The following is a 14,581-nucleotide window of genomic DNA, read 5'->3' on the forward strand; positions in this document are numbered from 1 at the left end:
TATAATCCATCATCTATATATTACAGTATATATTCACCACACAGAGTCAGTTCTTCCATCACCATATATTTGACCCCCTTTACCCTCATCTACCATCCTCCCACCCCCCTTACCCTCTGGTAACCACTAAATTATTGTCTGTGTCGATGAGTTTTTGTTTTTTTTATTTGTCTTGTTCCTTTGTTGCTTTCAGTTTTATATCCCACATGTGAGTGAAGTAAATGGTTCTCGACTATAGCTAATATACAATTATTATATTAGTTTCAGGGGTACACAATAATTATTTAACATTTATATATCTAAAGAAGAGATCACCATAAATCCAGCAACCATCTGGCACCGTAGTATACTTTCCCAATGCTATTGATTATATTTACTATGCTGTACATTACATCCCCATGACTTAATCGTTTTATACTCGGAAATTTGAATCTCTTATTCTCCTTCACTTTCCCCCACACTTTTTAAATTTTGAAATTATAGTTGAAATTCAATATTATTTTATATGAATTTCAGATGTATAGTATAGTGGTTGGACATTTACATAATTTAAGAAGTGATCCCCCTGACTAGTCTAGTACCCACCTGGCACTATACATAGTTATTACTGCATTATTGACTATATTCCCTATGCTTTACTTTACTCCCCATGACTGTTTTATAACTACCAATTAGTACTTCTTAATGCCTTCACCTTTTTAAGCCTGTCCCCCAACCCCCTCCTATCTAACACCCCAATAAATTTAGTAGCCATCTGACACCATACATTATTATTACAATATTATTGACTAATGCCTTATGCTATACCCTACATCCTCATGACTACTTTGTAACAACCAATTTGTACTTCTTTCCCACCCATTCTCAACCCTGCCTCCTGCCTGGCAACCATGTTCTCTATATCTATGAGTTTGTTTCTGTTTTGTTTGTTTGTTCATTTTGTTCTTTAGATTTCACATATAAGCAAAATCTCATTGCAACTGTCTTTCTCGGTCTGACCTACTTTACTCAGCACAATACCCTCCTGGTCCATCCAAGCCACTGCAGATGGCAAGAATCCATGCCCATACATGGCTGAGAAATATTCCATTGTATGTACCACCTACTCTTTATCCATTTATCCATCAATGGACACCCAGTCTGCCTCCACATCTCGTCTATTGTAAACAACGCTGTAATGAACATATAGATGCACACGTCCCCCTCAAAGAAGCATTTTAGATTTCTTTGGATAATTACCCAGAAGTGAGATTACGTATCCTTCTTTGTCATCTGTTATAGCCTTTGTTTTAAAGTCTATTTTGTCTCATATAAGTATTGCTACCACAGCTTTTCTTTTCTTTATTTGTTTTGTTTCCATTTTCATGAAATATCTTTTCCCCATCCTTTTACTTTTAATTCGTATGTGTTTCTTTATCTGAAGTGAGTCTCTTGTAGGCAGCATATGTAAGCGTCTTGTTTTCTTATCCATTCAGCCACCCTATCTTTTGATTGGAACATTTAATTCATTTAGATTTAAAGTAATTTTGACAGATTTTTATTATTCATGTTTTCTCTCTCTCTATGTCTCTCTCTGTTTTTTTGTCTTAAAGAAGTTGCTCTAAAATTCCTTGTAATACTGGTTTGGTGGTGATGAACTCCTTTAGCTTTTTCATGTCTGGGAAGCTCTTTATCTGTCCCTTGATTCTAAATGATAACTTTGATGGGTAGAGTAATCTTCATTGTAGGTCCTTGCTTTCCATCACTTTGATTATTTCCTGCCAATTCCTTCTGGCCTGCTAAGTTTCTGTTGAGCAATCAGCTGACAGTCTTATGGGAGCTCCCTTGTAGATGACTAATTGCTTTTCTCTTGCTGCCTAAAGATTCTCTCTTTGTCTTTAAACTTTGGCATTTTAATAATGATGTGTCTTGGTGTGGGCCTGTTTGGGTTCATCTTGTTTGGGACTATCCATGCTTGCTGGACTTGTATATCTATTTTCTTTGCCAGGTTAGGGAAGGTTTCAGTCATTATTTCTTCAAATAGGTTTTCAATTCCTTGCTGTCTCTCTTCTCCTTCAGGTATCCGTATGTTGTAAATGTTGGTACACTTGATGTTGTCCCAGAGGCCCCTTAAACTGTCCCCAGTTTTTCGGATTCTTTTTCCTTTTTGCTGTTCTGATTGGGTGTTTTTTGCTACCTTATCTTCTAAATCACTGATTCGATCCTCTGCTTCATCTAATCTATTATTAATTCCCTCTAATGTATTCTTCATTTTTGTTATTTTATTCTTTATTTCTGACTGGTTCTTTTAAATGTTTTCTACCTCCATTTTTATGTTTTCTTTTTCTTTGTTGGAATTCTTCCTGAGATCACTGAACATCCTTATAACCAGTGTTTGGAACTCTGCATCTGGTAGATTGCTTGTCTTCATTTTGTTTAGTTCTTTTTCTGGAGCTTTGTTCTATTCTTTTATTTAGGACATGTTTCTTTGTCTCCCCATTTTCGTTTCCTCCCTGTGTTTGTTTTTATGTATTAGGTAGAGCTGCCATGCCTTCTGGTCTTAATAGAATGGTCTATGTAGTAGGTGTCCTGTGGGGCCCAGTGGTGCAGCTTCCCTGGTCACTAAAGCCGGGTGCTCCAGGTGTATCCCTTGTGTGGGTTGTGTGTACCCTCCTTTTGTAGTTGAGACTTGATTCCTGTTTGCACATCAATGGAAGGGATTGACCCTCAGGCTGATAAAGTTGTGAGGACTGGTTATATGACTGCAGTGGAGGAATTGTGCTGACCCTGTGGAGCAGGGTTCACGTTAGCAGTGCTCTGGTACCTGCCCAGTCTGCCCTTTGGGTGTGTCATTGTCATGCCGGGTGTCATGCGGAGTCTCAGCTCCCGCTCCCCACATAAGAACGCAGGATATGGTGAGGCCAAAAAGGAACACCCATGGAGCCATAGACAGGGGAGTCATACCACTATATTCTTGTTGGCGGCTGGGTTGGAGACACAGGAAGCAGGAGCCACACTATCCGCAACCTGCCGTCCACTTCTCTCTGCCAACCAACCCCACTTGCTAGCTGCAATCCGCCATGCTAACTGCAATCTGCTCTTGCTAGCTCAGCCACCATCTTGCTAGCCCCCATTTTATGCCAGCGTAGCCATGGCAGTTATATTAGTGACCAATGGCTCACTGGTTACAGCTGATGGCCAACTAGCCACAGCTGATGGCCATCCAATCACAGTTGATGGCCATTTACTACCTGAGCCAGCACCTTTCCATGTGAGGCCGAGAGCCTGGAAACTGCACTCCTGGCTCTGTCCCCACAATCATCCTTTGAGGTGATGCTCTGGCCCAGTCTGAAACTGGCCAGTGGGACTGCCAACCCTGGGGCCTCCTGGGAGGGCACCTGCTGCATGCCAAGTTGAGCCGCAGTCTGTGCCCTGCCCTGGGCCACTTGGCATGAGCCACAAAGCAATTCAGAGATGGCTGCCACCTGTGCTGTTCTTTAAAGTGTCTCAAGAGGCCAAGCCACGATCCAAGGCCAGCTGTCTCTAATACTGGGCTTAAGGCTGCTCAACTAGAGGTGTGGGACATGCTGAAGCCAGATGCTGCTTGTTTGGATTTTGTGAACCTTTTTGAGAGATTTTAGGAAAGTGTGCAGCCTGAGCTAAGGCAGCTCATTTATTCGGAAAAGCCACTGGAAGTGGCTTGGGTACGCCCAAAAGTTGAGTGGGGCGGGGTCTCAGGGAATCACTAGAGCAGGGCAAGTGGAAGGTGATAGCCAGTTTGATGGAGACTCAGATATAGCTTGCATCTGCGTGCATGGTGGGGTAAGGCTCAACAAAGAAACAGTGGCTTCCGCCAACTTCTCCCTCCAGGAGACTGCTGCCTTTCCAGCCCTCACCATTAAGCTAGACAATTCAGGTCCTCCCCATATGTCTCTGCTGCCTTTTGAGCTGCTGACCCAGCACTGGAACTCAGAGCAAGTGAGTCCTTCAGTAAGTAAGTCCATACACAGGCCCATTAAAGGAGCACCTGGGACTGCAGCCACCTTATTCTCACTTACCACAGTCTCTGCTGGTTTTCACAGCCAGAAATTATGGGGTCATCTCTCCTCGGCACTGAAATCTTGGGCTGGGGAGGGGCTGGGACCCTTCATTCCTTAGGGTGGTACCTCCACAGTGGCGATATGCCTCCTGGTTTTTGTTGGTCATATGTGGTTGTGGGACCAGCCCGTTCTATGTCTCTGACCCTCCTACCAGTCTTGAGGTGGCTTCTTCTGTATCTCTGTCATTGTAAGGCTTCAGTTCAGCTAGACTTCAGGCTATTCTCAATGATGGTTGTTCTGTGGTTTAGTTGTAATTGATGTGGTCCTGAGAGGAGGTGAGCACAGCATTTACTTACTTTTCCATCCTGACTGGAAATTTTACCTTTTCAATAAATTAAATACTCACTGCTCTGGTAGAATTCTCTCTAACTTATGTTGTCTTAGTTGGAAGTACATTTGAAACCCTAAACCTTCATTTGCCATTTAAGATTCAGGTATTGTGCTAGGTGCTGGGGTTGTAAAGATAGATCTGAACTTTCTATCATAGAAGAATTCACATTGCAAAAGAGAGGGTAATTTTTCGGTTCCAGGCTATCTGAAATGCTTGAATAACTTGAGTACAAGACTAAAGCCAGTAAATAGAGTTCAAAACTGACCTGCTTTCTTGCTTCATCTGGAAGCTACTCTTTCTGGATATGGCTTACTGAACCCCTGGTCTGTGAACCCATCCTGAGGACTGGTTTTTATGTCATAGTTGCTTGTGAGATCATTTAGATCTTCTGGCCTCTCAGAGAAATCAGGTACATTGAGGGTTAGAATATCCCATTATTCTTCAGTTTTTAAGTCCCTGCTTTATGGACTTATGGATAGCCCACATTAGCCCTAATGGTCTTGTGCTGGGGGTAGGGAATGGCACTGGGCCTGAGGCTGAGACAGCTCTGATTCTGGCTGCCCTCTTAGGACTGCTCCGAGTGGCCTGAGTTTAAGGTGTTTAGTCCTCATTGCTCACTGGGGCGCTTACAATAGCTGCTGGGACCATGGGTTTGCATGGCCAAGTATTCCTCTGGTTGCCTGCTGTGGAATGCGTTTTCCCATAGAAACAACATTTTAAGTTGTGGTCAGCTTCCCAGACCAGCCTATAATAGCCTATTTAGCTGATAATATAGCTGAGAGACTGCCTATTTGACTAGCCTGGGGACCAAACCACCACCTATTAACATTGTTTCTATTGGAAAAGCCATTCTGAGTTCTAAATACCAATATAGAAATGACATTTTGGAGCCCTTCTTGTTTGTCCGTTGGGAGCTGCCAGTACTCAGAACTGGAGTATCACCTCACTGTGCACAACCAGTTCCTGAAGAAGCCCATTCCTTCCCCTGAGCCTGACCTCATTGGCTGGTTTTCCTGTCTTTCCTTGGGGCTGCCAGTACATTAAGAGCCCTGGACAGAGCTCTTGGTTTGAGGATTTCTGTGAAGTGGTGAGAGTCATGGTTTCAGTCCCCTCTTTCTTCTGTGAGTGATGAAAAGGAGGGAAGGAAACAGTTGGAGCTGATAGGAGCAGTGAATCCAGCGACATCATCCTGGGGCTGCCTCTCAATGTGCGGGGTCTGGTCCACCTCCTTAGTTTATGTGTATGTGTTTCAGTCCTTTCTATAATTCTGCCAACCTTTGGGGAAGTGCAGTATGGCTTCAGCTTGAGTAAATGGAGCGAATATCCCAATAAAAGAAAATGTCACGCTAGTCCTTGAAGTCAAGGGTTCTGGGAAGCAGTTCTTTAGAAACACCATGTGTTTTCGTCGTGTCAGTGGTCAAGTTCTCTCAGATGCTGGAGAGATAGGGATTCGAGACGTGCTGCTTTTTCTGTTTGGAGGAAACCCTTCCTCATCCTTATAGGGTCAAATGGTAAAGTCCCAACTTCATAAACAAATATAACTCTCTCTACCCTGTTTCCCTGAAAATAAGAACTAGTCAGACAATCAGCTAGCTCTAATGCGTGTTTTGGAGCAAAAATTAATATAAGATGCGGTATTATATTTATATCATATATCATATCATATCATATCATATCATATCATATCATATCATATCATGTTATATCATATAGACCCAGTCTTATTTTATTATAAGACTGGGTCTTACATTAATTTTTGCTCCAAAAGATGCATTAGAGCAGACTGCCTGGCTAGGTCTTATTCTCAGGGAAACACGGTATGTGTAGTTGGTAGCACTTTTTATACAGTCCACCCAGACCAGGTGGGATTCCCATGGGCCACACACAGATGTCCTCCCTCAGAGAGAAATAGTTCCAGTGCAAACTAGGACAGCAAGTTAGCCAAATCGTTGCCTTTAGAAGTTTGGGGGCCACTTGGGTGCTTTAGTAGTCTGTGCAGACTTTGGTGTTCTCAGTGTCCTTTTCTCCAGAGCACCAGAAGCAGAAAGTGTCCAATGCTTCAGTGAAATCAGGACTTGCTACACACAGCAATATACTTGCTGTCTTCAGGGTTCGATGTCTCATTTCTTATTACCCTGTACCCCGTGGCTTTAAATTCTTCCTCTAGTTTTCAAAGAAAATCACACACAGGTAGATGTTCCAGTGGCCCATAAAAGATTTCAATAGGATTTAAATTGGCTGCCAGATTACAATGACCTCCCAGATATGGGGAACTGCCTTTGCAGCTTTCTGTTTCTTCACCTTTCATAGGCTGTGTGTGTGTGTGTGTGTGTGTGTCCCTGAGTTCCTGATACAGTGACCTAAATTCTTTGGCTCTTAAGTTCTTGGGCTATTGCTTTTGATCAACATAAAATCCACAGGAAAACACAGTTAGAGCACACAGCAAATGAAGCCCTCATTTTATTGCCTGTGCTGTGAGTTATCCCACTCAGCAGTGGGAAAAGTCTTCATCCTAGGAAGCCAGGAAAAAAAGAACGTGATATTGGTCCAACAATGAAACACCAGAATTTGGGCAAATGTGCTAATGGACTTAGAGAATTTAGAGGAATTTCAGCAGTGGGATGAAATAAAACCAGTGACTCCTCTAAGCAGCTGGGAAACATCAAGTCATAGCTCAGATAGTCTCTTTCTGAGCCCACTCTGGACTCTGAAGCTAAATACCCTTGTTCTGGACTCTTCTAGCTCCCCAGGCTGACCTGATGTCCATGTTTTACCTGTTCTATTGACACTCTGTGCTGTATTGACATATGTACCTATCTTCTTTCAAAAGCAAAGAGTGTGTCGCTTTTTTGGGGAATGTAACAATTTATTTATAATTGCATGGTTGCAACATTATTACTATTTTATTTTTTTTAATAAACTTTTAATTTTAGAACAGTTTTAGACTTCAAAAAAAAAAAAATCACCAGAATACAGAGAGTTGCCATATATATACCCTGGACAGTTTTCTCTGTTGTTAGCATCTTATGTTAGTATGATACATTTATTACAGTTAATGAACCAATATTGATACATTATTATTAACTACAGTGTGTTCTTTATTCAAATTTCCTTAGTTTTTAACTAAATGCCCTTTTTATGTTCATGGTCCTACCCAGGACACCACATTACATTTAGTTGTCATGTCTTCTTAGGCTATGACAGTTTAGACTTTCCTTGTGTTTGATGATCTTGACAGTTTTAAGAACTATCAGTGAGGAATTTTGTAGATTGTCCCTTAATTGTGATTCCTTTGGAAAAGAAGTCACTATGCACAACTCGCACCTAAGGAGTTGGGAGTTAGGCTCCACCTCCTAGAGGGCACAGTATCTACATAAATTATTTGGAATTCTCCAGCACAGGAGATTTATCCCTTCTTTCCCATTTATTTATTCGGTCATTTATTTATGAATATGGACTCGAGGGCATTTATTTTATACATTGGGTAATAATCCATACTACTTTTGTTACTTTCTTGCTCAGATTATTCTAGTTTTGGCCATTGGGAGATCTTTCATTTGGCTCCTGTGTCCCTTGATGTGCCCCCATCATTTTGAGTGTTTGTTTGTTTGTTTAGCACTTCCTTACTTTCTTACTTTATCTTACCACAGATGCTCCAGGCTCATCTTGTATATTTCTTGTCCAATCCCAGAATCAGCCATTTGGACCAGGAAACCTGTTTCCGTTTCCTGGAGAATGGTATCAGAAACCGATATCTGGGCATTAGGTCTGCTCATTTTCATCACTTTTATTTTTTATTTAACATAGTGCCTGACATGTAACAGGTTCTCACTAAATATGGTTGAACAGCTTTGTGCTTGTGGGCAAGGTGATTACTCAGGTATGCTGTTGTGTGCCACACAGGAAGATGAGCTGTGTGATCTTGGTTACATTGAGTTGGAGGTAGAATGTTTGGTCCTAAAGGCCCTGAGAATAGGAATGAAGAAAGAGAGGAGGGAAGGAAGGGAGAGAGGGAAGGAGAAACAGACAGATGTTGGCTTTAGAAGAAAAGATAATGGAGTCACTAATCTATTGGAGATGGACGAAAGCAAAAAGAAGATAAAGATCTTGCAAACCAAAATACAAACTGTTCTTTTTAATTGCATGAAGTAGGTTAGAGAGGTTGGCGGGCTTATGTCTTCAAAAGAGGAAACCACGGTTGTCCACATCCCAGCCAGTGTTGATCCAGACAATCCAGAAACGAGTCCCTGGGTCTGGGGAGCCCCGCTGAAGCTTGAAGAGACCATGGAAACTGTTTTCATTACCAGGGTTTGAAGTTTCATTACTCAAGTTGTTGTGACTGGCAGATGGACTGGAACAGTCACATGTGGTATTCAAATCACTGCTGGAAGATGTGACCTCTGCCTTCAGTGAAGAGGGCCAGAATAATAGCACTAAAATAGGGGGAGCATTTGCAAAGTTTGTTGGAGTAGTGGTGGGTCCCTTCATCAGATAGCGCTCATGGTATTTTTTTAATCCCCCCTTTTATCTTGATAAAAATATTGTCAAAGAATTAATAAAATCATGATGTGTGGTTCACAATATATGTAGCTCATTTGTGAATTATAATTTTTTCGTGACCTATCACATTTTTGACAGTGAAAATGTTTTTAAAAACTGAAACAGTGGGAAACTAGGATTTTACCTTGAGGCATGTTACATGAGCAGTTGGACACACTTTATTCTGTGGGGACATATGCCTTTTAATCCCCCTCCACAGTCATACTCAACGGGACTAAATCATAAGTTTTTCCACCAAAGGTCAAAAAAGCAGACAACTCACAGAGTAGGGTCCACCTCATTAACCTTTATCTCAGGTTTAGTATTCTCCTCACCTAAGATTTAATCATTTCACAGGTAGAGAAACTCATGCATTTGCAATAAGAGCCCTCTGAACTTGCTTTTAGTACCCATCTTGTCTGAAAAGGAGTTTGCACTTGGTATAGGAAGCAGAAAGCCTATCTTGCTGTAAGAGAGGCCAGACTCACAGAAGTGGGTTCTGGCTAAGGAATCTGGACTCACTGCAGACGTTTTGCACAGAGGCCAATTCTTGCAATGATGTGGTCAGACGTGGTAGAACCCAGCTGCTCGCTCCATTGAGAGGGGCTTTAGCTAGCCACACAATCTCTGAGTGCTGTGTCTGAACTGGATCCAAATATCCAGCCTGCTGAAGCCCACCCATCCCCCACAGTGATGGGAGGTGGGTTGCTGCAGAGCACAATATTCACAGCAACTGGTCAGAGACGTTACAGATAAAGACGTAGCAATTTTAAAAATGTAACATACAGTGGTAAAGTGGAATATAAATGTATTCCCCCCCTTTCCCCATGAACTATTAGAATACAGATAAAAACAATTTATGCTTTATCTTTGGTCTATTGATAGACATTTTGTGAGTTTTGTTACTTATACCACTATGAATGCTTTTGGGTGAAAAGCCATCTGGTCCCCTAATACATCTCTGCCTTAATATAGGGGTTAAGAGAATGTATTTCTGAGTAAGGCTTCTTGAGTTCAAATCCTCATTCTCTATTTCCAAGCTATGGGACCTTGGCTAGTTTGTGTAACCTTCCCAAGCCATAGTTTCCTTAGTGGTAAAGATAACAATAATAGAATTTACGTCAAAGCGTTACTATGAGGATGAAATAAAGTAATATATCTTTAGCACTTAGCATGAAGTTCTTTTTCCCTTTGAATTTTACTTTTGATTTGATGAGTACTACTGCCTCTTGCATGGAGCTTTAACTCAGGTTTTGTTTGTGTGTGTGTTTTTTTCGTGGTGGGTTGGTAGGTATGGCTGATGAAATGAAAAGGAAGAGAAAGAGGTATGAATGCTACACTAATTTACACAAAAAACTAACTCCGTTAAAGAGTTATCTTCTTTGTTAATATTTTTGGTGCTGAAACTTTAAAGTCTTTTATAGTGGAAATAATCCAACATGTCTACTTCAGACTTTACATGTCTTAGTGCTTTCCAACTTAAATAAGACATTCATTTATTTCTAGAATTAGAGTTGTTTTTTCTGTGTGTGAGTAGAACAAATGCCACCCAGCTTGTTTGAACGAGTTCTGTTAGTTTGCAGTTCTCATGACCGAAGTCAGCAAAGGAGAAATCTTACAGCTTTCTAATACTTTGTATTAAGCCACATAACATAGTGTATAGTGTTGTTAAAGGATGAATGGCAATGAGATTAAGACAATTATCATTTGAGGATGTTGGTTAAAACAACTTAAATTAAATTATAAATTACTTATTATAAAGTATAAACTTATGAAACTCAAAATAAAAAGTCAGAGCATGTAAACTAAATAAATCACAATTCAACATTATCTAGAATCTTAAGGTATGCGGTGAAGTGAAAATGTGACAACTAATGAAAGGGAACTGTAATAGCTAACTAATAAAGCAGAAAGTACCCTGTTTATGAGATAAGATGTTCACACTTTTAAAGTAAAGTTGTTGGTTTACATAAAAGATGATGATCAAGGCGTAACAGCATATATTTAAAGAAATGAACAATTTTGAATGGGCATTAAGTGAGAAAGCAAAATAATTCTCTCTCCATTTCCCCACATTCTCATCTCTTAGTGCAACCAGTTTCAACCATTTCTGTTTTTAGTTCTTATATTTATCTCCATGACACCATCTACTATGCTTGTACCTCTATGTCTAGATTTAAACAGTACCCATTGGCTCCTTGCCATGAAAGATGGGAATATATCTCACTTAGATATAATATCTACCATGTTTTGTCTGTAGATTAATTCTAAACATTGAAAAAACAATGCAGAATGTCTATATTTCTATGATTTTTAAAATACCTTGGAAAAAACTTTTGGAATATCTTGCTTTGTAGGACTGAAATGACTGATTCTGGACTCTTTTTTTTTCCTTAACTTTTTTACCCTGTTATATGTGCTGTTATTCCATAAATATTCCATTCTTGTCAGACAACATGTCCTGATTTTCGTTTGAGAAACATAGTTCCTCCAAACATAGGATACCCTGCAAAGGCTCAGGGGTCCTCTGAAGCTCTTCCAGGATTTGGTTTGGGGTTGGACTGGATCCAGTGGAGTGGCTGTAATGGGCTGTTGGTAGGGAAAGTTTGAGGTGATTGAATTTAGCTTGGATTATCATTTTAGATTGAGAGAACTTTTATGAAGTGTGAAAGGTTTGAGTGTCCCCCTGGCCCCTGCCCCTGCCCCAGCCCCCTACCCTATCTTCTCCTCTCACTTCTCTTTGCAAGATTCTGAATTGCCCTGGGCACTCTGGACTACAGTTTTGGGCACTACTTTGTCACGGAAGGGGCAAAGGATTGAGAGTCATTGGCTGAGAATTTTTAATTAAGACTTTCTTTATTTTATTATTAGTTTCAGGTGTACAAAACAACATAGTGATTAGACATTTACACACCTCACAAAGTGATAGCCCCAACAAGTCTATTACCCATCTGATACTGTACATAGCTATTACAATACCACTGACTATATTCCCTATTCTGTACTTTATGTTCTGTGACTATATATATTTTAATAATAGTTGACATTCAATATTATTTTATATTAGTTTCAGGTATACAGCATAGTGGTTCGGCATTTGTATAATTTATGAAGTGATCCCCCCGATAAGTCTAGTACCCATATGACACTATACATAGTTTTTACATTATTATTGACTGTTTAATAAAGTCTTTCTTTCTTAATCTCTTTTGGTTCCTTTGGCTGAGTAGCTAATTTAGATCAGAAAATGCTTCCATCGTGATGATAACACTGTGTTGTATTTTCATTGTCCTTTTCATATATGAAGATTTTCATGTCCATTATTTCATCTGATATATATATATATATATATATATATATATATATATATATATATATATATATGCACACATACACACATGATACATACAAGGCAGACATTTCATTATACCAATGTATAGAGAAATAAATGAAGGCTCAGGAAGTCCCTAAAGTCATATACTGTACATATTAAGCCTCTATCTATCCAATCATTTTCTGTCTAGCCTTGGAGAAGCTGTAGGCTGTTGGGTTAGATTTAAGGCCCTTTCCCTGGCCTCTCCATCTTTCTCCCTACTTCTCTTTCTGACATCAATATCAGTTAGTCTAAAGTATGTATTTTGCCCTGTGGAGTGTACCAGGTTCTCTTGGGCCATGAAAGGAGTACAGGACAGGGCAGAGACCTTACCTTGGTTCTCAGTGTGTTTGAAGTAGTGACTTCAGAGGAAATGCAGGAGGATTCTGTGCTGTCACAAATGGTCTGTATATATATATATATATATATTATAGGAAGAATGTATAAGTGCACTACAACTGACTGTAAGACATTTGACCTTTCTCCTCAGCCCCTGAACTTGAACTAGCATTAATATTTAGGCCCTCAGATGCAGCAAAGTAAAATGAATGTTTTATTTTGGGTCCCTGTGTGCTCTATCCTCTGCCTTAGTCTCCTGTGTAGAGTTAGCTAGGTCATTACCCAGTTGCTTCCTTAAATTTTTAAATATGGATCATCTGGATTCTGCATGGAGGCTTTGCTCTAAGACCTGTGGATGAGCTGTTTGTAAACAAGAAACCAAGAATGACATTCACTTTATTTTCCTGTAACTGCTGGTATCAACTTTGTTTCCAAACTTTGGCTAAAGAAATATTTACATGTTTTGGTTTTTATTTACTCTGACTAATGTCAGAATTTGCATTCCTGTCATTCTGGTGAAAGGAAGAATGTAGTTACATTCTAGAGGTGAGTTAGGCCATAGAAAAAAATACACATAGCTTCAATGAGTAGAAATTTAAAGGCTTATAAGCAATAGACTTTATGATGGCCTTTGTTATTATAACTAGATAGGTAAGGAGTCTACTGTTTAAATTAGACTCATGTACTCCATAAATATTTATGTCTGTGCATCACGGTAGAAAGCCCTGGGTTTTACATCTCCAGTTTTTATTTTCCTGATGTTCTGCATGCATAGGTGATATTAAGGGATATCCTTATTGGTATCATTGTCACAAACTAACAAACCAGTTTTGAGTCCCATGAGTTTACTTTTCTCTGTCTGCAAAGATTCATCCTGTTCTTAAAAATCAGGATTTTTTTATTTTATTTGGTCATATATATCTTTTTTTAAGTACAGAATTCTTATGATTGAATTTTTATTTGTTTCAGACCCAATGTCTGTGGATCACGTTATAATGCTTACTGTTGCCCTGGATGGAAAACCTTACCTGGTGGAAATCAGTGCATTGTTCGTAAGTAAATGGACAATCTGCCATTCTTCATTGCCTCCTTTTGTTGTTTTGGTTACATGGTGATTCTTAGTATTTGGTCATTTGTAACTGCATACCATTAATATGTTTAGAGTAGAGACTTTCAGCTCTAAGATTTTCCTACTTTCTCTGAATCCAGAATCCAGGTTGGGGAATACATTAACTTGGTCATACTACTGTTATACTTCTTTTAGGATATGCCTGAGATATAGAGACTAGAACCACAGAGTACTGAGATACTTTGATCAACATGACATGGCATTACATATGATGCGCCTGGCTACACAGACTATGTAATCACTTTGAAGGGATTTTTTTTTTTTTTAAAGATACCATTGCTGCTTTCTTTATTGTGCTTCATACTTTATTGACCATCCACAAGCCTACTCAAATCTTGCACATTGAATTTGGGCGGTCGAAGCCAAAGGCAGACCTAACTTTTAGACAAAGGGGAAAGGAAGCAGATAGAGGATCAGATGAAGATCGTAGAAAAACTAGGGAAGAACTCAAACGGTACCAGAGATTCCTCTGTTGACTCTGCCACTTTGGCAAACCTCCAGGTTCTCCACGTATCCCACAGATGCTGAGTGACACACCACATACCAGAAAAGATGCTGTTTAATGGAGGTACTAAGTTAAATTAGTTATGACATCTGTCCTCCATGAACTTTCATAATCATAATACCAACGAAATAATTTTCAGTTTTCAGAAAACTCTATTATTATAATGGGAGATTTTAGAGATAAAGGGACTTTAAAAAGTTATGTAATCCACCTTCTCATTTAGCCAGGAGTGGTCTGTAGAGAAGAATAGAATATTTCAAACAATATTCTTTTGCTGGCCTGAAAA

The 14,581-nt window shown here is 39.7% G+C and overlaps 1 protein-coding gene across 2 annotated transcripts in view; it reads left to right on the top strand.

Moving 5' to 3' along the window:
- The window catches only part of FBN1 (fibrillin 1), a 233,403-nt gene that overhangs the window by 21,155 nt on the left and 197,667 nt on the right, over window positions 1–14,581 (top strand). For both annotated transcript variants that reach the window (XR_012494755.1, XM_019730687.2), the window contains exon 3: window positions 13,631–13,713. Coding sequence is in view for 1 of the 2 variants with exons in the window: in XM_019730687.2 (XP_019586246.2) it covers window positions 13,631–13,713 (83 nt within the window). In the remaining variant the exon portion in view is untranslated. The remainder of the gene's footprint in view (window positions 1–13,630; window positions 13,714–14,581) is intronic.

The sequence above is a fragment of the Rhinolophus sinicus genome, linkage group LG03 (genome assembly GCF_036562045.2).
Source record: "Rhinolophus sinicus isolate RSC01 linkage group LG03, ASM3656204v1, whole genome shotgun sequence".
NCBI lineage: Eukaryota > Metazoa > Chordata > Mammalia > Chiroptera > Rhinolophidae > Rhinolophus > Rhinolophus sinicus.